Source organism: Danio aesculapii, chromosome 2 (assembly GCF_903798145.1).
Source record: "Danio aesculapii chromosome 2, fDanAes4.1, whole genome shotgun sequence".
Lineage (NCBI taxonomy): Eukaryota > Metazoa > Chordata > Actinopteri > Cypriniformes > Danionidae > Danio > Danio aesculapii.
In genome coordinates this window covers 43,702,244-43,727,164 of record NC_079436.1, presented here as the reverse complement: position 1 = coordinate 43,727,164, position 24,921 = coordinate 43,702,244, and the positions used below count along the sequence as shown (strand labels likewise).

The following is a 24,921-nucleotide window of genomic DNA, read 5'->3' as shown; positions in this document are numbered from 1 at the left end:
GTGCATATGCATAAAATATAAAAAACAATCTACAAGCATAGGTAAAATCAATACGGAAAAAGATACAAATTAAATAAGCAGTGTTTTATTGTTGTCCGAGGAGTTGAACTGTATTCAGGTGTACAGTAATTAAATAATCAAATGTAAAATAATACTGGATAGTGTTGGTTTTATAAAGTAAATTAAATAAAATTGTTTTTTTTAATTTGTCAAAGTTACAAATGGTACAATTTCTTAGGCCAGAATGCTTTTAAAATCCTCACACAGTGACAGGCCTTGTGAAATGATAAATCATAATCCAGACTCGACTTTCCATAAATTCGCGATGTGGCTTGCGAATGATCACACTGTGATATTGATGCTGGAACGATATTTTGTGCAGCTCTAATTTTTACCTTTATTTATTAGAAACACCCTTTTAAATTTAATTCAATGTGAACATTTTGTCAACGTTTTTTGTCATATTTACAAAAAACATCTGATGGTCCCCATACCACTGTGCACACTGAAATATTACTTTGTTGTCATTTAAAATCTTCACAAATCTTTCCCTCTAAGAAAGAAAAGTTTTTTAGAATGTATCATATGTAAATATAAAACATATTTTGTAATACAACTTGTTGGTTTTTGGTTTAATTTAATCTAAAAAAAAAAAAAAGGGTCATTTTTTTGTCATGAACATAGCCTAAGATGCTGACATGGCATTAAATAACAATATACTATACTATACTGTCCTATTCTGCCACTTAGAAATGGGAATGTATGAGAAGGAAGGAATGTAAATTGAACATGCTCATCTTATTGACAGTAAGTAATGTTCCCACACTGGCATTAGAGCCTCCTCCTTTGTCAATATGTAAAATCTGCACATTTCAGCTGCCTTGAGACTTGCAGCTAAAGCAAAAGTGGTTTAAAGACTGTAAACCAGTGGCCAGCTTGTCAAAGCTGTTAAACATTATATTTCCTCTCTCATTGCCTCTAGACTTTGGACAGCTTAAGACAGTCATCCGCCTTGATGTTTTAATGAGGTTTTTTGTCATACAGTGCCATTTTGATTGATAATAACACATTAGATTTAATTTGTTGCTTGTTTAGAATAAGCTTCATTTAGTTAATGAAGTGATTTAGCATTTTTCAATATGTATTAACAAATATGTCATTAACAGATGATTAAATACTTAGGCTAATTCTTGTGATATGCAAGTCAAGGTCTGATAAGCAATAGTAGTGCAAGTTGCAACATTTGCGCACTAATGATTTTGACATTGCTCGGATATCATTAAATAAGGCAGCGCTGTGGTCAAAGATTAAACTAAAAACCAGATGAAAGAATTAATGTAAATTGTTGCCTTCTTGTCTGTGATGTGATGAATGGCGTGGTGCTCATTAATCTTTTCCTTAATATCAGTCATCTGATATGGGTGTGTTGGTCAAAGACAAAAGCGGTGTTCAAGAGTTATAAGCAAAAGGCTAAAACACAAATAAAATGATTTACACAAGATCCTCGATATAATGTAATTGAGTATTTCAGTAGTTTATGTGCCAAACAGCATTTTCAAACAGGTTTAGAACAAAAATCTTTCAGTGGCGTATTAGAAAACCGTTTCAGGGTCAATGTGCAGCTAATAATTACTCATTGATTGTCATTTATTATATTTTGCCACTGTTACTCAACTAGCTTTCCATTTGTAAGCCAGAACTGTTTACTTATTTTAAAATGTAATGAAATTTAGTATCACTATGGTACTTTTAGATGAACATTGGACATTATTTCACCCAGATTTTGGTTAGGGATGTTCAGATCTGGTCATGTGATCGAAAATCGGGCCCAACCACGCAGGAGATGTTATCTTACAATCAGGACTCTAAAATATATCTATCTGTATATTCTCATTATTTTGAACACATCTATAGTTACGCTGTGGCAGTTAGACCTCTTTCTTGACTTCACACAGAAACAGTAACGCGTGCGACATTGCATCACTGTTGCAAAGAAGCTATTGGTTAAATGCCAGCAAAGTAGAACATGGAAGCAGCATGAAGCGGAAAGTTGATGATGACAACATTGCCATAGCAAACTGAGATGTAAACTTGGGATTTCCTGCCAGGTGTTTTAAGTTGAGATGATCTATGTTTTAATATTAGATTTTATTTTATATTTACTTTTGTACTAAAGTCCAAAAGTGAAGAATTTATGTTGTTTATTACTTGATTGTTCAAGCTACCTCACAGAAGTGCTCTGATTGTTAACAGAGTTGTTGAATATTAAAATAAGGTGAATTAAATAAAAAATAAGGAACATCCTGGATCTGTTTCTTCACTCTTCTTTATTCTTTTTTTATTTATTATAGAAGTATTGGATCAGGTTTCGGTATGGGCAGATAATCAAAATAAAATAACTCTGACTCAGACTCGAGGGCAAAAAAAACCTGATCAGGACATCTCTAATTTTGGTGTCTTTGAAACATTGAAATCGTACATTAATTGCATTAAATCTCTTTTCTATGTAAAATTACTCTTATGAGTTGAATTAAATGCTGACACAAACTTAAGATATCTTGTCTTCGGTGCACATGCTTTAGCGCATGACTATTTTGAAATTGATCAGAAGTCTCTGAAAGGTTGTTATAAGATCCTTTATTGTCTTCCCGTCAGCCCTAAGCCCATGGAAGAGAGCTTCTAGATTAGAGGCCAAGAGTTGGCATCATTCTTGTTCATTTTGCACTTTAGCAGAAGCTGAATCTGCAGTCTTTGTGTTGGCAGCACAGATCTTTATCCATCAAGCCACCATCACCACATAACTGGATGGTCTTTGTGTTTGTTAAAAGCTTAATATGTAAGATTTTTCATTAAAAAAACACTCAAATCCAGAGAAAAACAATTTTGACTAGCCAATGATGCCATACCACATAGATTTTCAGTTTGGTTTTATACAGAAAACGGGGAAACCCCAAAGATTCTTTAACAAAACATTTCAATGTGGTGATGCTATTGGCCCATGAACATTTCCCGCTTGTTGTCAAACTATTTTAATAATTGTAACAAGAGGCAGTTCAATCATATCCCAACGTTAAAACAGCTGTCATAACGTTATTTATCAATATGTGGACCTTTTAGGATTCTTGGGAGCTATGAAAATTTAGTTAAATGTAAAACAGGAAGTCCGTTAGGACCATTGTTATTGTTTACATCCCTCAAAATGGTCTATATGTTGTGATTTATTAGACTGCACACAGAGCAGCATCATAACAGAACCATAAAATGTTTTTTGTAGTGGACTGTGGTATCATAAATGCTCACTACTTTTGTGTTGCGTTGTGCTCGTCTCTCATCAGAAACTGCTTTGTACTATCATGAAAATACGTTTTCAATACTTTAGCTAATCCATTAACATGATTTTTGTGGAATGTAATGAAGATGACAACTCCCATGATATCACACTGCGTCATAAAAATACACCTTTGTTTGTTGTGAACAAGCGCCCTCTAGGGGGGAGATTGCTTACTGTGCCTATAAAATGCATTCACCCTCAATGTGGTGTTGAACACTTTTAGCCTCGACGTAATCTCGCATTAATACACATTAGAACACAATTTTTTAATGAAACATATTAGGATATTAAGTCAACATAAATGCATAGAGTTCCACAAAACACAATAGTTGATGAAAATGATACAGTAGTGCTAGGTTATTATGACACAGAAATGTATCATGCGACATTAATAATAGTTTTACCCTCATATGAGACCTTTGATACAGGATTATTTGCTAATTAGCCAATTGTATTCATGCTGGTGTTATTAAATAATCATACATATTAAAATTCAATAATTGAATGTACCATTGAACCGTGTTTTGTTTTTCTCTTCTCCACAGGGTAAGCCGTATGTGTTTGACAGAGTTTTCCAGTCCAACACGACACAGGAGCAAGTGTACACAGCCTGCGCTCAACAAATTGTCAAAGGTAGATGCAAATGTTCAGTTGATAGACCGATCAATCAAAACAAAACCTTCAATAATTTTTTAATCGTCACTCTGTTCCCACAGATGTACTTGCTGGATATAACGGAACCATTTTTGCCTATGGTCAGACGTCCTCAGGCAAAACACACACAATGGAGGTGGGTGAGAATTGCTGTCCAAATGGCTTCACTTAAGTGAAAATCAAGTACATTTTTCTGTACAAAAACATTTACATATACTTGCAAACACGTTGCATATTTGAAGTGTTTTTTTTCTCATCTGTGGCTCATGTGTCAAAACCAAGCGGCAACCTCCCGCTCTCTCTCGGGAAGCCAATACGGAAGTAACTGAAACTGCAATTCATCAAAATTCCGCTAGTCCTGGCTCCATAATAGAGCAAGTTGCAATTGAGCCCACTGTTAGAATGGCCAACTTTACAACAGAAAAAAAGGTGTTTACAGCCTGGTACAAAGAACGATTTTGGTTCATATAGCTATTATTACCCTCCATGACAACTGTGAGGGGGGTGAATGTTTTTTATAACTCATCCGTTTCCTTTATATTAGGTTATATTAAGTTTGCATAATTAAGGGCGTGGCCACTTGAGTGACAGCTAGGTCTCGCTGGTCGCCGTCACTTCACCTCAGCTGAATCCGGCAGATTAGCCACTGATCTCGGCATATTCATCGTTTTTTTGTTCTGTTTTATGTGGCTTTACACAGTCAGCTGCTTTTGGACTTATTTCTTACAATTATCAGATGATATGGGATGCTGTGTGCATTTAATTGTGCTCACAAACCAATCACGTGGCCTCGTTTCCCATGTGAGTAAAGTTATATACTTGTATACCATCTCTATAAATGTATTTGTTTTATTTAAGATCATTTATCATTAATACTTTTCTTTAGACCCGTAAAGCACTACGGAATGTGACAGATTGATTAGCTGTAGGCTCTAGAACAGTCATCTGAAGCGTTGTCATACAGTGTTATGCTGGATTTCATCAATAGTCTTGCATTTACTAACACACACTATATCTGAAGTGTTTGGAAGTAATTCGCGTTTTCCTCCTGTAGAAAAATGTCATAAGAACAATGTTTAGTGGCTCACTGTATTACTACAGTGTTTTTAAAAGTCTAAACACTTTATTGATATAGTGTACAGCCAAGCACATGTGGTCAGAACACAAACGAGTCGCAGGTAATAAAGTATCAAGCGTTTCTCCCAAAGTAAAATCTGTCTGCTAGGTCTAAGCAAAGTGCCAGCAGGTGTCTGTAGCTCCGCCCACTCTCCGCCTCTTTGCCCTTATTTGGTATCCCGCCGTGGGTGCGTTGACGCGCGAACAAAATGGCGATGGTTGGCCGCGCCTACTTGTAGCTTCTTTTGCAGTGTTCAGAAACCTATGGGTGACGTCACGGATGCTCCGTCCATATATTTTACAGTCTATGGTCAAAACGCACCATGTTTAGGCATCATTGAGAGTGAATTGCTGCTTCTAGAGTTAAAAGTATTGGAGTTCTGTTATAGTCTGTGCAGTGAAGTTACCATAATCAAATTTGTTACAATGCACTTTACACATTTCAGTTGTTTGCTTTACAGTGAAAGTCAATGTTGGTGAAAACATTTAACAGGATTAAGGCTTTTGGACGTTTAGTTTGTTTGGAATGAACAAAGTGTAGATGTTTAAAATGCTTTCATTCAAAGTTTATGGTCATTTAGAAGTTTTTGTTTGTTGTTGAAAGTAATGAATAGTTATTCACCAACAGATAATTAACTGGATTAAAAATGTCAGTAAATATTTAGCTAAATATTTATTTAACCTTAATTCTATTCAAATCCCTGAAAAAAATCACTTTCCAAACTTTCCATTAAGCAGAACAGTCATTTTTATTCATTCTAATTCTAATAATCATAAAAATAATAATATAGTAATAATAAGAAAAACAGCATATCAGATTTCAAACATCGCAACAATTTTTACATTAATACTACGATTATTTAGCTTTGGCATTGCAAAAGAGAAAATCTATTGAAATGGTAAACTATTTAAATTTGCACTAATATTCAAATGACTTTCAAGTCTTCTGCTAAAATACAAAATAAACAAACCAAAAAAGAATCAACTGACTACACTTTAAACTGCATCATAAACTAATCAAAACAATGGCTCAAAATGTTGAAAAATAGCTCATTTTATTCCACTTTTCTGAGTTTTTGTGGTTATTTTTTAGGGAAATCTCCATGATACAGATGGTATGGGAATTATTCCCAGAATAGTGCAAGACATCTTTAACTACATTTACTCTATGGATGAAAACCTGGAATTCCACATTAAAGTGAGTCTGAGTCTTAACCTACTCTTTCATTTACTTACTTTCTTCCCATTCATGGAAGGTTTGTTGCTTAATTGTAACATCACGCTGTGAACAGTTGTATCTACTATATTAAGGGTGTGTTCTTACTTTGGCAGGTGTCATATTTTGAGATTTATCTGGATAAAATTCGGGATTTGTTGGATGGTGAGTGTAGTCGATGTTTTAATGCACATTCACACCAAGAACTACAATTGTATTAAATTTACTAAATTAAATTAAACTATTGTTCGATAATGTAACTATATGCTCAAGCTCTTAAGCAGAATGAAATCTTTTTGGCTGTATGTTATCATTTATCAGCTTTGAAAATTGTTTCTGAAAGTGATTTCAATTATATTTCCATTCATTATCGATGAACTTGTAGCCTCCCTATTCTGACAGTATTAAAACGGTTATTAAGTTTGTATAGCTATAGCCATCATCCTTGGTATGAATGGATCTTTGAGACTCACATCTGCACTTGATCTAATTATCATTAAAATGCTTTGAAGCCGATTGTCAAAAGGTTGGAGAATTATAAAGCTGCTTTTCTCATAACAGAATTCTCTCTCTTTGTCTTACAGTTTCAAAGACTAATTTATCTGTACACGAAGATAAAAACAGGGTTCCTTATGTCAAGGTGAGTTCCTCAAACCTGATGTCCCATTAAAATCTCAAAGTGATAATTGCTGCTGATCTGTAGATATTATAAGATGTTTGTTATATTTCTGGTTTAGGGTTGCACTGAACGGTTTGTTTGCAGTCCAGATGAAGTGATGGACACTATTGACGAGGGCAAATCCAACAGACATGTAGCTGTGACAAGTACGAAAAAACACCCCTAATGAGAATAAACATATAGTATATAATATAAACGTCTTCTCACTAAATATGTAAATAGTAATAAATTGTAATTAAAAATATAATAAATACTTATAATATCAATCAATAATATCAATCAATTTGTTACTTTTGACTACAAAACATTTTAGTAGAATGTATTTTATGATATTATAGTGTTTTTGTTTGTTTTTCAGAATGAATAGTAATGATGAATGAATTTAAATATTTCTCTTTAAATGGAAAGATCTTGTATGAACATTTCACTGTTGTTATTTGTATGTTTTTGTTTAAAGGTTGTGTATTAAGAAACTGCTATAATTGTAAATAATTGTATTGCCAATGTTGGCATAAATAGCCAATGCTGCTGATATGGCATAAAAAAATAAAATAAAAATAATATAATCAGGGCTTGACATTAACACCTGCTAAATGCGGGTAGATTTTAGCTGTGGCAGGTTAGACAGACACTCCCACTAGCCACTTTTACTGGTTGAAAATAGTTTTTACAGTTCGACAAAGATAGCCCTCGAGAATTGAGAAGCAGCGTGACTGACAAAAACAACAGTGTTGGCGTGAGCAAAAGAAAGCAGGTAAATACAGAATGAGAGGAGGATTACATGCACGGTGAGACACAGGCGATCCTTTAGTGTCGCGTGCACGGGTGATGTAAACCATGAAGCAACCATGTCTGGAAACGCAACTGCTGCAATCGGTTCTCTTTGAAATAGACTGAACAAAAAGCGATGCTTGTGCACCACTTTCAAAAGCTCGAGATTATAAAAGGAAAAAAAAGAAAAAGTATTTATATAAGCGGCAGCGGTCGCAGCTTTTGCTGTAAACATTCTTTGAACAGATTACTAATGGGCCTAATGTTAACAGTGTGCGCGTGCTCATCCTTTCATTATTGGACACGGTGTGTTTTTTTACCTTGTGTTTTTACCGGTGTGTTTTTTATAGTTATTTTTGTTAATATGGTTTGATTATCATTAAGTTATAGTAACATTGGTTTAATAGGGGATTAACTTCCCATTTATGTATAGTGAACTGGTGATCTGAGGCCTTTAGCCAGGACTGACCACTGTGCATAGTTTTAGATACATGACAATAATTTGATTTAAAATGTCAGTTTTAACAACAACAACATCAAGTGTTGTTAATAATTGATAAAATGTGTATGAATATTATATTATATTTTGCTAGTCAAATATATTAGAAATTTTCTAATTATTTAAAATTTGTGGCCAAGTAATTATTTATTTATTTAATTTAATTAATTTTTTTCGCTTTGGCCTGATGAAAATTTGGTACATCTTTAATTTTGAGCCCTGAAAAGACATGTGGAATAATAACTAATTAATGAACCACTACCGATTTGCTCATGCTCATTGAGCAAAGTTATACACAACATGCATAGCACAATATCTAAATCGAGTAATTTTATCATGCAAAAGTCTATGCTAAGATTTATCCATTTATGCATAAAAAATATATTTTTCCAACAAAAATAATTGCAGCTAGGGAAAATGGCGAGTGGCTAGTAATGTAGAAAAACTACTAACCATAGTTGCCTGGTGATCAAAAATGTTAATGTGAAGCCCTGAATATAATATAAATATATATGCTTACAATGAAACATTTTATAACTTGTTTATATTTTATAATATACGCACAAATGGTTGTATACAGTTTTAGTAATTTAGAAATTATCATATTGAATTTTTTTTATCTTTTATTGCTTTGATAAAATATATTCTCATTTGTAAGTCAAACGTATAATTGAAATGTGAAAATATGTATCCATCCATAACTAGACTGTCAGGAAACAGTAACCTCTTCATCTTTGATGTGACCTTTTGAATGGAAGGTTTAAATAGACAGTGAAATGTAGGTTTAGTTGTAATGTGTGTGTGTGTGTGTGTGTCTCAGACATGAATGAGCACAGCTCTAGAAGTCACAGTATCTTCCTGATCAACGTCAAGCAGGAGAACACACAGACAGAACAGAAGCTCAGTGGGAAACTCTACCTGGTCGACTTGGCAGGCAGTGAAAAGGTGTGTATGTGTGTGTTTGTGTGTTGAACTTTTGTTTTGTAGTTCATTAAAACCTGAGCCTGGTGTGTTGAACTCTTGATTTTCTCACAGGTCAGTAAAACAGGAGCTGAAGGCGCTGTGCTGGATGAAGCCAAAAACATCAACAAGTCTCTCTCATCTCTGGGCAACGTGATATCGGCCTTAGCCGAGGGCTCGGTGAGTCACGTACACATGCACAAAAGCTTTAAATCACTTCTGTGCTCTCTTTGTTTTCTAGCATTTAGCTCCTGGAGCTGTGAGGCTGGCCTTTAAGAGCTCTGTTCAGAGTCACTTTAGCTTTGCCTCATTCAGTATTGCTGTTATTAGTGACCAATAATGAGGCTTGAGCATAACCAAAGGTCAAAACAATATAGCATAATTAGTGCATAATTTAATATAATTTAAGATAATGTAAGATAATATTGTATAATTAGCACATTTTTGTTCATGTCAAGAACAATTTTGGTTGACCAAGATGCTGATGTTTAATTACTTTGCAATAATTAATTAAACTTCACTGAAATTATTTATAGCATGTCTCTTATTCAATAATAATAATAATAAGAAGAAGAACAATGAACGTTGTTGCTTTTGATATAAAACAAAGGGTTAGTTTTGATATATAGATATACAGAGATATACTTTATATGCATGCACCTCTGCAGGGCTTGATACTTACTTTTTTCAGGAAGAGCACATGCACTCCTAAGTTGAAAAATTTGGGAGCACATCAAGAATTTTAGGAGCGCAGTGAAAATGTATAATATACAGTGTTTTGCCTAATAAATGTACATGAGGAGATCTTTAAAAGCAAAGCACACACGGTTTTATTTTACTGTAACAACAGCTTAAATAGCATTTAATAATTATTTATAGTTTAAACTGTATGATGTTTAGCTAGAGGTCCACAGCAGGACTGGGATCAAATTGCTCTAATGAAGGCCTCTATAAACTGAACTGAATCAAGTCTTCAGTTGTAGACGTGCCTAGATAGCTTCTTGTTGAATTTTAGATCCAGTTTTGAGCTGAAAAATATCTTTCACACTGGTCAGCAGAAATAGGGAGTGTAATGTCACCCTAAATAATGAGCTGGGTCAGTCTATTTAGTAAAAGGCTTTCCCCCGTGTCCTCATGCTCTTGTCAAAGCTACCAAGTTCTCTGTGGGTCTGCTTAACACGCAAGTCTATTGGGGAAGTATTCTCTGTTTCTTGCGAACACTAAACCGGGCGGCCCAGGCAAAGTCTATGTGTGGAAAGCGCTGGTGTTGAATTGGGTCTCACACTTGATGCGGCACGATATACCATGCCCGAATTGTAACTGTTTTCTATGAGCCCCGCACACTGTGCAGCTTCCCTGCCGTTCAATGTGTTGCTTAGTAACATATACAAAACAATGTAAAGACCACCTGACGTAAAGTAAATAAACCAGTAGTAATGTGCTGTTGTTGATCATGTCAGAGCATGCTACAGCAAAGTGCATAGAATCACCTAAGCTTTTTGGCTGCAGTCACAATAGATTTTCAACGTAAGCTAATACACCATGAAGAACATGTTGCTTTATCGTGACTAAGTGTATTAAGTCAGCAATCAAGCTTATTAAAAAAATTCGCACACGTGCCACTAAACAAATTTTTCTGGTTCAACAACATCTATTTTTAGTCGCATATGTGAGTGAAATGGTCGCACTGTAGAGCCCTGCTCTGAATGTTTTTTTTTTAAATCGGATATTGTTTATTATAGTGCCTTACGATTGGTCACTTTTTTAAGTGCAATTACACATCACTGTAATTTACATATAATGACAGAATGGACTTCGTTACAGTCGAGGAGAAAACAACATATCACAGTTTTATTTTTAAAGCTGTAGTCGGTAAATTACCACAGTACATATGTAGTTTGTTGGAGTACTGTTCCAGTACTTATAATACCAGATCAGCAGATATACTCAAAGTGTGCTCCATATGTATGGAATGAGCGTCAAGATATACTACATATGAAATCCGTACCATCTATCAATATATATATAAAAAGTATTTTAAAGAACAGTGCACATGTTTTAACAACTGATTATGATTTATAATATTTTTGTGTGTGTCTATGTGTTCTGATACGTTTTAAATAAAATGAATATGATAGAACTAAGAACTGAAACCAGCTCATATGTTCTCGAGTTATAGTGTTACAGTAATGTACAATTGTTAAGTCATTTGACACTTTTATTACCGCACTCCTGCAAGATTCTCTCGTGCTTGCAATTTATCAGCTTAAAAATATCTGCCTAATTTTGATATCGGACCAGTAACGATAACATTAAATTGCATTCGTCGGTGCAAGTGGTGTAGTGGTTAGTGCGTCGACACATGCACTCCAGAGCTCACGGCGACCTAAGTTCGATTCTCACCTCACGGTCCTATGCCGATCTTTCCCCTCTCTCTGCTCCCCATGCTTTCCTGTCAATACTCTCTACTGTCCTATACATTAAAGGTGAAAACCCTGAAAAAAATAATTAGAAAAAAAATTGCCTTCCTCGGCCGATATCCATATGGCCACCGATATATTGTGCAGCTCTAATTATTACGTTTTGGGTGTTTCTGTAAAATTCATTTTGGTGCACCACTGTATGTAATATAATACAAATGTATTTTTGTACACATATGTAAGATTTTACATCTTTTAAGAGAGCTCAGATGTATTAATTTAACAATTACAATGCATAATTAAATGAATAGTTTAAAAATGTGCTTTTGAAGGGGGAACTATGACAAGAAACATACAGTTGCTCACATGATAGTAGGCGATCTGTATTGTGGTGTCAAATACACAACAGTCCTTGTGTTCTTCTCATAGAGAGGACAGTTTAAAGCTGTAAAACTCAGGACCAGCTGAGCGAGCTATTGCAAAAGTCCTATTTTGCTCTGAGCAGTTTCAGTGAAGCCACAAAATGTGTTGTTAAACCCAGAAACAATGTATTTAAACCACATTAAGTATTTTTGCTGTTGTTACTGAATGCAGTTGCACACTTTTTACCAATTTTGTTAATGTCTGCTGATCTAATGTTGTCCTAAACACCTCTTTGTTTCTCTCTTAGACATATGTTCCATACAGAGACAGTAAAATGACAAGAATCTTGCAGGATTCTCTTGGTGGAAACTGCAGGACCACCATCGTCATCTGCTGCTCTCCTTCCTCATTCAATGAAGCTGAGACTAAATCTACTCTTATGTTCGGCCAGAGGTGAGCAGATGCATTCATACTTCAGCAACTTTCTCCTTTGCCTTACAAAATAAACCTGTCATGGCTCTCACTTGTTCGGTTTGCAGTTATGCTCAAAGCTCTGTCAAACTAAAACAAATCTAGATTAATGTAAAGAGAAATACTGTGTGATACTTGTGTTTGTCTGTTTTCAGAGCTAAGACTATCAAGAATACTGTGTGTGTCAATGTGGAGCTGACAGCAGAGCAGTGGAAGAAGAAATACGAGAAAGAGAGAGAACGAAACAAGAGCCTCCGAAGCACCATCACATGGTTGGAGAACGAACTTAACCGGTGGAGAAATGGTCAGAGAAATGGCCTGTTGTTTTAACATTATTGTCAAGTGTCCATTTTTACTTGTAAATATTAGGGCTGCATGATATTGAAGAAATCTGACTGATGTGCAATATTTTATTTTTCTGCCATAAATATTGTGATATGATTGCCTTTTCACAAGGCAGTTTGCTAGTTTTTGCAAGTAAAAATATGGTAAGTAGTAAGTCAAAATTAAGAATTTTTTCTTAAAACAAGCTAAATTATCTGCCAGTGAAATGTAGATATTTGGACTAGAAACAAGACAAAACTTCTAAGTACGATTTTGGCATAAATCATATAAATTCCGTTCAAATATAGTGATTAAATACAATTCTGTAGTTTCTGGTCAATTATAATTCAGACTCAACGTTGCATATCTTTGCGATGTGACTATTGCGGATGCGCGCTTAGCAATAGCTATGCTAAAACGATATGTTGGGCAGCCCTTATATACTGTTGAAGTCAGAATTATTAGTCCCTCTTTGATTTTATTTTTCTTTTTTAAATATTTCCCAAATTATGTTTAACAGAGCAAGGAAATTTTCACAGTATGTCTGATAGAGCTGCACAATTAATGGAAAAAAGTTTGCGATCTCGATTCGACCCCCTAGACGATCTTAATCCAACATTTCTACGATTCTGTCAATCATATTTTCAAGTTCAGGAGAGAAGCAAAGGCAGCTGCACGAGTCTTTTCATTGTTTCACATACGTTGCTCAGCGACATGGACACCTCCAAATGATGTTGAAAGAGTCCCATACTGTATTTATAAAGTATAATTCACCCAAAAATGTAATTTTTGTCTTCATATAATATGTATTCGCGGCCTGACGTGAGCTGCTGACTGAGCTGTTACCACAGTGAGGGGGCGGGCGCACGCCCTACTTAATGATAGACGCGCGCGTCTACTTTAGTGAACAGAACCTGCGTAGGCTGTGAAAACCGGTAATAAACTTGTAAATAATATTCAGTTTGTGGCACAGAGTGATCGTTTGAGAGCTGCGCACGAAGTATGAACAGCACTTAGCATTGAAAATGAAACCGAAAGCGCACACATCATTTAAATGATCATATCGCATTTTAGAGTTATGATTATGACAAGCATTTTATGTTTTTTCTTTCATATCGAACACACAGTTGTGCGTGAAAATAAATGTTTACAGTGTCAGTATAACTACTCTAGCTTCTAGCCTTGAATATAATGTAAGAGGGAATCTGATAATGACAAATTTCTCATTTTCTAATAATGTTGTCAATGACAGATTCCAAGCATATATCTCAAACATAATAATTCAACATCAGAATAATTATAAGTAGAATAGAATTATTATAGAAACCAGTAGACCTGCGCATATTATTATTATTATTATTATTATTGTTTTACCATATGTTTGAGAAAAAAACAATAATAGCCGAATCATATTAACCTTTATTTTACATTTACAGAATCGTGAGAAAATCGTGATCGTTATTTTAAGCAAAAAAATCGCGATTCTCATTTTAGCCAGAATCGTGCAGCTCTAATGGCTGATAATATTTTTTCTTCTGGAGAAACTCTTATTTGTTTTATTTTGGCTAGAATAAAAGCAGTTTTTAATTTTTTAAAATCAATTTTAAGTTCAATATTATTAACCCCTTTAAGCCATTTTTTTTTCTATAGTCTACAGAACAAACCATTGGTATACTATAACATGCTTAATTACTCTAACCTGCCTAGGTAACCTAATTGACCTAGTTAAGCCTTTTAAATGTCACTTTAAGCTGTATAGAAGTGTCTTGAAAAATATCTAGTCAAATATTATTTACTGTCATCATGACACAGATCAAATAAATCAGTTATTAGAGATGAAGTATTAAAACTATTGTGTTTAGAAATGTGTTTAGAAAATCATCCCAATTTCTGTTTAACGAAGAGGAAAAAAATAAACAAGGGGGCTAATAATTCATGGGGGCTTATAATTCTGACTTTAACTGTATATGTCAATGAAAGCTGATTAAATAAGCTTACCATTGATACTTTGTCAGAATAGGACAATATTTGGCCGTGATGCAACAATTTGAGAATCTGAGACTTAAAAAAAAATATTTCTAGATGCTGAGAGAAAATCATCTTTTAATTTTGTCCAGATGATGTGCTTAGCAAAATCAGAAAAATCTAATCAGAAATGTAGTTTTCATTTATTTACAGTCTGAAATGTACAATTTTTAAAAAAAAGAATATGATATTTACTTAATATTCTAATAAATTTGGCATAAAAAAAAAAATCAATCATTTTGACCCATCAGTGTATTACCTAAAATATGCTGTACACAAACATAATCAATATCATCGCATAAATCACAATAAATAAAATAGTGTTCTAATGGTAATGTAGTGACATTAGAAAAGGCTAAAAGTATTTTTAAATGTTTGCATTTTTGGATCTCATGTGTTTATTGTACATCATAAATGTTCTTCAAATATTTCATAATATTTTGGATAGGTGCATGTCTGCGTTTCCTCAAGGTTTTCTCTTTGTGTTCTGCAGGTGAAACGGTACCTGCCGAGGAGCAGTACGATAAGGAAAAGGTTAATGCAGAAGTGTTGGCACTGGATAACACCATTAATAATGATAAATTTGCCTCCACACCAAGTATGCCGCCCATGCCAGGAATGCTCGGGGCACGACTTACTGGTGTCGAGAAGGATAAATGTGAAGTTGAACTCGCCAAACTTTACAAACAACTCGATGACAAGGTACATACACTCAATAATAAAAATTCTTTGTATCTGGGTTATTGTGGTATTTTTGGACCACGATTAGAATTTTTATGAATGGTTAGTATTTCCATTGTAGTTAAAGTTTATTTATTCAAACCCCCTAGTTTTTCGTGATTTTTTTTGCGATTAAACTGACTGATTTTGTGGTGATAAATCCCAGAAATTTGATAACAATTTTGCGATAAAAAAAAAATCTAAATAAATATAAAAAATGATATATATAATATTTACTGTATTAGGTTGCCTATGCATGCAATCTGACACAATGACAGTGGCACAAATCCTAAAAATAAAACTTCTTTACTTTGGTCTCTTGTCAACACAAAATCTAAAACAGATCTGAAACGGTAGGGATTATGCCAAAGAAAGTTGTATAACACTTATTTTTAGCCACGATCTTACTTTCTCTCAGATTTAACTCCCCGGAGCATCTGACATCAGGTACCTCACCTCAGAACATGCGTTAGGGCTAGCCCTACCGTAATACACCTAAAATGCTGATTGCCGTAAAACTTGTCGCAGGGAAGCGACAAGCGACGGTTTTCTCTCGTTAACTGCAGGAACAGAGTTAAACGAAATATTTTATCGATTTCACGAACATCATAGTACCAGCCATGCATGTAAAGCAAAAAGAATGTCTTTCAATTCGGTCACTTCCAGCAGCTGTCATCCTTGAACCAATCTCCATCATTGTAAGCTGCTTGCTTTTCTGTCTGCTCCATTGCTCTGTTTGTAAGATGTTTTTGCTCATACTTTTTTGCAGGCTGAACACACAATTTGCGCCACAGTATATCTAGTTGCATCTTTACATTGCATTCACATGTAAATCACTCATGCCTCATCTGTGTCCGCTTACTGCACAGACTGCAAAGCAATCCCCCCCTTCCATGTAATGTTTGGATTATGAGGGCGCAGGTGAGAAAATTTTCGAGAGACACTCAAATTCATCACGCGCTGCGTATGCAACATCTAAGTCATGTAAAACAATACATTTCAAACTGAAATAATTTGATTATATAGTTTAGAATTTGATGTTTTATAAGATTATTGACATTTTTTGCGATTATTTTGCGTTGAGGAATTTTGCAGGATGGCAAAAGTTTGTACCTGTTTGTTGATTTTTGTGTTGGATTCAGCGATCGTGGAATCGCGAAAAACTAGGGGGTCTGGTTATCATTACTTTTTTATGAGTATTTATTTTTTGAAAAAAAAAAGAGAAAATTATATATTATTTTTTCTTTCTTTTTTTGGCAACCAGATAAAATTAAAATGAGGTTTTGTCAATGTATTATTTTATCAGTTAAAAATGGTATTAGTTCAAGTAACAAAAGTAATAAAACACATTTTTAGTTTTACTTAACTATAATAATAATTAACTATAAAATAATAATTTCCTCAAAAACACAATTGTTAAAAATAGCAGATTTTAGGCATGCAACGAAATTAAAATTCTTGGCCAAAACCAAAAACCGAAAAAGAGGCAACTAAGGCCGAAAACCGAAACACAGAAATAAATAACGCCCATTATTAGTACCATTGCATTTATGTTTTTGACTGTGTACTAACCTTACTAAAATCAAGGCATTGCATAAATTAATATGCACGTTTCAAAGAATAAATCAATTACAAATTCTGAAATGTTTATTTAGCACAGTGCAAAAATGGATTATCACTTCTGGGGATGGGGACTTATTACAGTAAAATTAGCAATATTACTTTACCCAATAAATGCATTGATAAAATCCACTGATTTTTATATAGTCAAATGAACTCAAATGATTAAAAACACAACAAATATTTGTATGAGCCCGAATTACAAAACCAAATTTAAGACAGTTTTTTAGTATCAGTTTTGCTTAAGTTGCACACTATGATTAAGTATAGTCGCGATGAGGTGCAGAGGCTCCGAATATACACACCGCAGACAAGCACGTGCAAGGTGCAAGTCGTGGTTTCTGTTTGCGTCGATATGACATACTGTTTCTGTGATTTTTCGGCCTCTTTCGGCCTTTTGACCCAAAATTTACGGCTGCCAAATATTCGGTGCTTCCCTTATTGATTTCTTTCTTTCATTTGTGGTTGTTGTTGTGATCTTGGATCATGAAACAATTAATGGTTAATTAACTATACTTATGTAGAATAATGGTGTGTTTTCATGAAGGTAATAGAAGTTTCATTTCCACTATTACATTCAACTGAGGACTGAGATAGAAAACAAACTCTGGTTGCTTTTCTGTCCAGGATGAAGAGATTAATCAGCAGTCTCAGCTGGTGGAGAAGCTCAAGCAGCAGATGTTGGATCAGGAGGAGGTTTGTGAACCCTTATGTGAATCTGCTATAAATGAGGATGTAAACTCTGTACATTCATGCTTGATTGTGGGGTTTGTTTCCAGCTGCTGGCCTCTTCACGCCGAGATCATGATAACCTGCAGGCAGAGCTCACTCGTTTGCAGCTGGAGAACGAAGCATCCAAAGAGGAGGTGAAGGAGGTGCTGCAGGCCCTGGAGGAGCTCGCCGTCAATTACGACCAGAAGAGTCAGGAGGTGGAGGACAAAACCAAGGAGTTTGAAGCGCTCAGTGAGGAGCTCAGTCAGAAATCTGTAAGTCTTTAAGAGCTGTATGGGTTTTACAGGGTTCCCACGGGTCAGAGATCGTCATTGGATTTTAAAAGGTTTATTCCAGACGTTGAAAGTCAGTGAATTCTAATATGTTTTTTGTCTAAGTCATGGAATATCAAGGATTTTTGTTAGTTGATTTTAAAGTTTTAGCTTCCATTAGTATGTACAGTTGAAGTCAGAATTATTAGCCCCATTTATTTTTTTTACCAAATTCTGTTTAACGGAGAGAAGATTTTTTTCATTGCATTTCTAAACATAATAGTTTTAATAACTCATTTCTAATAACTGATTTATTTTATCTTTGTCATGATGACAGTAAATAATATTTGACTAGATATTTTTTAAGACACTTCTACACAGCTTAAAGTGACATTTAAAGGGTAATAAGCCAAGTTATTGTATAACGATGGTTTGTTTTGTAGACAGTCGAAAAAAAATGTATAGCTTAAAGGGGCTAGTAATATTGACCTTAAAAAAACTGCTTTTATTCTAGCCGAAATAAAACAAATAAGAAAAAAATATTATCAGACATGCTGTGACTTGCTAACATCGAGCTATCAAACTTTTGAGATGGAGCACTTTGCAGCCACGCAAACAGCAAGTACTTCAGATTTTTTTCAGAATCTGAGGTAAATTTATACAGTTTTGTTTTTATAGGGGCTATTAAAGTCATGCAAAATTTTATTTAGGCTAAAACTGTTTTGACATTGTTTCGGTTTTAACATTATTTTAATATTGTATTATTAATATACAACTGAAGCCCAGCCTCCCCTCATTAACATAACTCATTTCTAATAACTGATTTCTTTTATCTTTGCCATGATGACAGTACATATTATTTTACTGCATATTTTTCAAGACACTAGTTTTCAGCTTACATTTACATTTACATTTAGTCATTTAGCAGACGCTTTTATCCAAAGCGACTTACAAATGAGGACAAGGAAGCAATTTACACAACTATAAGAGCAGCAGTGAACAAGTGCTATAGACAAGTTTCAGGTGTGTCATTAAAGTGCAATTAAAGTGCAATTCAGCTTAAAGTGCCATCAAGGAAAAATATTATAGGAAATACTGTGAAAAATGCCTTTTCATTTGGGAAATATTTAAAAAAGAAAAATAAATTCACAGGAGGGCTAACAATTTTGACTTTAACTGTATATAAGCACAACAGCCTGTTTTTATATTCATTAGGTGTAATGGATATTAAGCTTTTTAGTCAGTTAAAGTAAAGAAAAAGTCAGGAACTTTGATATTTGACTTGTGGTTTAAATGTTGGCCTGCTGTGTTTCAGAGCACCCTGGCATCTATTGACTCAGAGCTGCAGAAACTGAAAGAAATGGCCAATCACCAGAAGAAGAGGGTGACTGAGATGATGTCCTCTCTGCTCAAAGATCTGACTGAGATTGGCATTGCTGTGGGCAACAATGACATCAAGGTGAATGATACACATGAAGGTTTTTTGAAGGTCAAGGTGAAGTTAAGAGTGGGCGATATGAACAAAATTCTATTCTTATGAATACAATTCCATTTTATTTCACAGACATTATATATATCACTGTATAGTTACTTTGATAGACAATCTTCAAAAATAGTTATAATAAATAAACTTATATACTTATTTGGATCTTGATAAATATTGAAGGGATGCACAATATTGGATTTTTGTTAATATTTGCACTCTCCTTTTGGCTGAGCTGATGCCAGTATGTTTTTTGTTTGTGTTTTAAGAAATGTTCATTTACAGAGTCAGATTTTATTTTCACCTAAGTGTTAGCTTCTCACAATACAATAAAATGAGACTTGTGATTTTTATGATCCCAATTGATGCTTTGTTCCTAAATTAATTACTTATGGGCTGGCACTAGGACTCAGCGCTCCCATGTGAATCAGTCATATACAGGGGTGGGCATTAGGACCTGGGGGAGTTTGTTAGTCAGCAGAAGCTGTAGTGCTGCATGTGTGACTATCGAATACTTAGGAATATTGTACACAGCATTATTCTGTACTCACATTTGGGGTTTAAATTCAGTTAATGTAAATCACAGGTGAAAGTTCACCTCGGATTGCTGCTATTATCTGACTATGAGCGCTTCCCTTAGTTTCATGCAGCATCTCGCTCACTCTGAGTTAGCCATGTCCACTTACTTGCACTCTGTGGTATAGAAAGAATCTTAAAAAATCTATTATGATTGACAATTTATTCTGTGGTAATAATATATACAGCCCAGCCATAAAATGTGTAAATGTAACAAACTAGAATCCCTTGCTCTTGGTCCGGCAGAAAGATCAACACCACTGATTGATCAAATAACTGCATTTACATGAAGCCAAATATTCTATAAGTAATTGGACTAATTGACCATTCTGAATAAATCAAATGCTGCCTTGTAACTCAATGTAAATATATCAGAGTCAGTCAAAATTGGACTGGGATTACCAAAAATCCAATATTGTCTATGGCTTTTATGTATATCAAGATCCAAATAAATTTCTGAAGTATTTAAGTTTATTTATTATAACCTTTTTGCTGATGTTTAAACCTTTTTTTTCCCAATCCATCCACTACAATATGTAAACACTTTAATAGGATTGTGAATGAAATGACATAATGATGTCTGTTTTTGATAAGTTATTGGTAAATAAATAACATAAAGCTAGCTTATTTTAATCGTTTTAACCAAGCATTTGTAGGCATTTATAAAGTGTCAATCTAAAAATCTGTACATCATCTTTATACATATGAACAAATAATTATACGCTTCACCTTTAATAGTTAAATATTTGGATATTGTTTAGCTATAATTTAAAAAAAAAGTTGATTTTTGAACTAAGCTAATGTTAAACCATCATATCAACAGTACTAAGGAATGTCTTTTTCCTCAGCAGCATGAAGGCAGTGGTCTTATAGACGAAGAGTTCACTGTAGCCAGACTCTACATCAGCAAGATGAAGTCCGAAGTCAAATCAATGGTCAAACGTTGCAAACAGCTGGAAAACACTCAATCTGAGAGTAACAAAAAGATGGATGAAAGTGAAAAGGAGCTTGCAGCATGTCAGTTACGCATCTCCCAGGTATGATTTCACACTTTTCTGTATGTTAAAGATGTTATTCCTTAAGCCATTGCTTTATAAACTCTTCAAAAGTATTGATATTAACAAGTGGGTGTTTGTTTTGCAGCACGAGGCGAAAATTAAATCTCTGACCGAGTACCTGCAGAATGTAGAGCAGAAGAAGAGACAGCTGGAGGAGGATGTGGACTCTCTCAGTGAAGAGCTGGTCAAAATCAGCGCTCAGGGTATTTATACACTCAAATTCATAGGAAATGTATGCAGTGCAAAGTTTTATTTTCTGTACTTATAATGTTTTGCGTGTGTTTGTGGCCACAGAGAAAGTTCATGCGATGGAGAAAGAGAGTGAGATTCAGAGTGCCAATGAGGTTAAGGTAAGAAACATGCACAACACGCATACACAAGGCTTGATCAGTTTGCACATTTATTTTTATTTCAATGTGAATGTTTGTTTGTGTGTAGGAGGCGGTTGAGAAGCAGATCCAGAGTCACAGGGAGGCTCATCAAAAACAGATCAGCAGCCTGAGAGATGAGCTGGAAACCAAAGAGAAACTCATCACTGATCTGCAAGAGTATGATACATTTCAGTTAAACCAAAAACAATGGAACACATTTAGACTGGCAAATGATTCCTTAACAGCACAGGGAGATGCCCAGCAAATATCAAGCTAATACAAACTTTACAGTATAGTCAAATTTGAGCGATTTCTATCATAATAAACACATAATACACTATCTATGTTGGCTGAATGAAGCACCGCAAAATAATGGAAGTGTTCATTTGGGCATTGTAGTTTTTTTTTTTATTCACTATTTATTTGTTGTTTTATAATTTTTACGGGGTTTTCACCTTTTTATTATTGAGATAGCACAGTGAAGGCTACAGACAGGAATGGGGATGGGTATTGTTAAGGTTTTAACGGTATTACTATTTTTGTCAATACCACTTAACGGTTCGGGACTAACGGTTCTCTTATCGGTACTTATTGTAGTGTTTTTTTTTTGTTTTTGTTTTTTTGCGAAAAGATAAATTGAACAGAATTAACAACACTTTATTTTATTATGTTTTGAAACAAATAATTTTTTCGTGTAAAAAATGTACAATGGTTTGAAGAAAAATGAGAAGTGTTTGAGAAGTGTGGGTGCTCTGAATCAGGCTCAGACGCGGGTTATTTGGCCGGCCCTGGCTCAGTTGGAAGAGGTGTACCAGAGCGTGGTTAACTTGGGCTTTGGTGCAGTACATTTGTAGTGTGAGAGCAAAGCACACCTGAGTCCGAAACTGAAGACAAGACGTGACTTTTAAGGGGCTGTTTCATATGGATTTATTAATCATTCTTACCGTTTAATGAACGCAAACTGTCGTAGTTTATTGAAGACGCAAACCCCTCACTGCACCTTCAGCAAACCTCCCAATACTGCAGCACGAGAACTTTTCTGATAATTCATGAGCGTTAAAAGTGGCTGATCTGTTTGGCGAAATATTTGTTTCGGCTCGGATGCAATGTGAGTGCAGGCCATCGGGGGAGAGGAGAGGGGGGGACAAGCATGCTTTGGCATGGTTCAAGGCAACTCTACATAGTGCGAGTACGCACTAAGGGGCCAGTTGGCTAAATACAAGCCTGATCAGGCTGACCTGTACCAAACTACTGTATAGTACTGAACCGTACCGTTCAGTGAAAACAAGACATTAGTTATGCTGTAGGTTTTGTGGTTCTTTATTCGTTTATGTTTTTAAACACTTTTATTGTCGCCCTTTTATAGTTCTAGTCAACAAAGCTTTACAGTTCATATCTACAGTTCAGCAGTACTTAAACTACTAATTAAGCAATGGCTAATAAAACTCCTCTCCTCTCTCTATAGTCAGAATCAGAAGATCATGCTGGAACAGGAGCGTTTAAGGGTGGAACATGAGAAACTCAAATCCACCGACCAGGAGAAGAGCCGCAAACTGCATGAGCTCACGTATGTATCACACAGTGCTTTCTGTTCATCTTCAACCACTGTGAAAAACCTGGTTTATAAAACTCATCCTGATTCCCTTCTTTTTGTTGTATATCTGAAGATCTGCGTGCATGATGAATAAATATAATTTTAATTTAATATTAATACAATCTGTGTGAGTGTTACATTTAAAAGTGCATGAATTGTGCTTTCATGTCAAGATGTTTAAAGGTGTGTTTTTGTGCATGTTTCAGTATGATGCAGGACCGCAGGGAACAGGCCAGACAAGATCTGAAAGGCTTGGAAGAGACTGTGGTGAGTGCAGTTCCTCACTTCAAATGATGTTGTGTGTATTTTCAAATATTCGTCATTTCAAACACTTTGAATTGTCGTTGTTATTTCAGGCTAAAGAGCTGCAGACTTTGCACAACCTCAGGAAATTGTTTGTTCAGGATCTGGCAACTCGTGTTAAAAAGGTAGGATGATTAGATGTCACATCTACCTTTCAGTTTTTATATCTAGTCTGGGCCAGTTATCTTTTTGAAAGTAAATTTGATTCTGCCGTGTAACATGTGATGCCATGTAAATAGATTGGTGGTTGTATAACTAAAGGCTGTTGACTTTTGTGTGTGTGTTTGTATAGAGTGCAGAGATGGACTCTGATGAGACTGGTGGAAGTGCTGCTCAGAAACAGAAGATCTCTTTCCTGGAGAACAATCTCGAACAGCTCACTAAGGTCCACAAACAGGTAAATGCAAACCAGAAAAGACTCCTAGATGCGATTCACATCCTAATAGACATTTTTAAAAACATTTTGTGATCATTTTGTCATGCAAACAACATAAATGGGAATTAAAAAGTATTTTAATATTTCACACGCATGTTCTTTCATCATTTTGTTTTATATTTTGTACAAAAACTCTGGAGCTTCAGAGAAAAAATGTCCCCATTCAAACTGCTATATTTCATCACAGTGCCATTTAATCAAAGAGCCTTTTTTGCTTATTCTTTGTTAACTGGCTTCCATTTTGTTGTCAATTTTTTTTCGTTTGTTTGTTTTTTCGCACTGCAGGCTAAATGATTCTGGTCACGAGCTAAAATAATGACAATCTGCTTAGTCTTTAGCATAAGGAAAATAACAGACACAACAGTTTTACAATTTTGTAAAAAAATAATAATAATAATAATGTTATTTAAAGTATAAAGGCCTTTAAATAAATGAATATTTGGTGGTTATCATTAGGACTGATGTTAAACTGATGAAAATAATATTGAATGTGATACTTTTTTTTTGTTTATGAAATTGACACACAAGGGTTAAAGGTTTGTACATATTTGCAGCTTCATGATATATTTTTAAATATATTTAACGCTAAAGCGTTTTCAGATAAAGTGCAAAACAACACAATTTATTCAATTCAAATTTGGTGTTTCAAAGCAGCATTATGAAAGGTGCTCATTATTGTATTACAATCAAAATTAGAAAAGTTAAGGTGATTAATTACCATAATTACCGTAGATTGCTGGGTGAATCAACTGTTTTCTCAGAGGATGACAAGCTGGTCCATTCTTGTCACATGATTTACGAAATTCATTCAAGTGGGTGCATCTGGAAGACTGAGCATGTCACGCTGCTTGTGCGCACAAGCCGCATACCTCCACTGGAAATAATGAACTTGCCTGAACTCTAGAAAAGGCCCGATATTTGAACCTCCCCTAAAAGTCGCCGTCATTT

At 34.8% G+C, this 24,921-nt stretch overlaps 1 protein-coding gene across 2 annotated transcripts in view; it reads left to right on the top strand.

The window, feature by feature from the left end:
* The window catches only part of kif5ba (kinesin family member 5B, a), a 37,667-nt gene that overhangs the window by 6,768 nt on the left and 5,978 nt on the right, over window positions 1–24,921 (top strand). The window contains exons 2-23 of one of the 2 annotated variants that reach the window (XM_056480190.1): window positions 3,877–3,964; window positions 4,048–4,121; window positions 6,195–6,299; window positions 6,434–6,482; window positions 6,902–6,957; window positions 7,055–7,142; window positions 9,087–9,211; window positions 9,302–9,406; window positions 12,317–12,462; window positions 12,636–12,784; window positions 15,323–15,531; window positions 17,797–17,865; window positions 17,949–18,155; window positions 19,468–19,611; window positions 21,063–21,248; window positions 21,355–21,472; window positions 21,564–21,619; window positions 21,708–21,817; window positions 23,106–23,207; window positions 23,441–23,501; window positions 23,591–23,662; window positions 23,830–23,934. In XM_056480190.1, coding sequence (XP_056336165.1) covers window positions 3,877–3,964; window positions 4,048–4,121; window positions 6,195–6,299; window positions 6,434–6,482; window positions 6,902–6,957; window positions 7,055–7,142; window positions 9,087–9,211; window positions 9,302–9,406; window positions 12,317–12,462; window positions 12,636–12,784; window positions 15,323–15,531; window positions 17,797–17,865; window positions 17,949–18,155; window positions 19,468–19,611; window positions 21,063–21,248; window positions 21,355–21,472; window positions 21,564–21,619; window positions 21,708–21,817; window positions 23,106–23,207; window positions 23,441–23,501; window positions 23,591–23,662; window positions 23,830–23,934 — 2,424 coding nt within the window. Of the gene's footprint in view, window positions 1–3,876; window positions 3,965–4,047; window positions 4,122–6,194; window positions 6,300–6,433; window positions 6,483–6,901; window positions 6,958–7,054; window positions 7,143–9,086; window positions 9,212–9,301; window positions 9,407–12,316; window positions 12,463–12,635; window positions 12,785–15,322; window positions 15,532–17,796; window positions 17,866–17,948; window positions 18,156–19,467; window positions 19,612–21,059; window positions 21,249–21,354; window positions 21,473–21,563; window positions 21,620–21,707; window positions 21,818–23,105; window positions 23,208–23,440; window positions 23,502–23,590; window positions 23,663–23,829; window positions 23,935–24,921 lie in introns of both variants that reach the window. The other variant, XM_056480184.1, reaches the window with a different exon arrangement.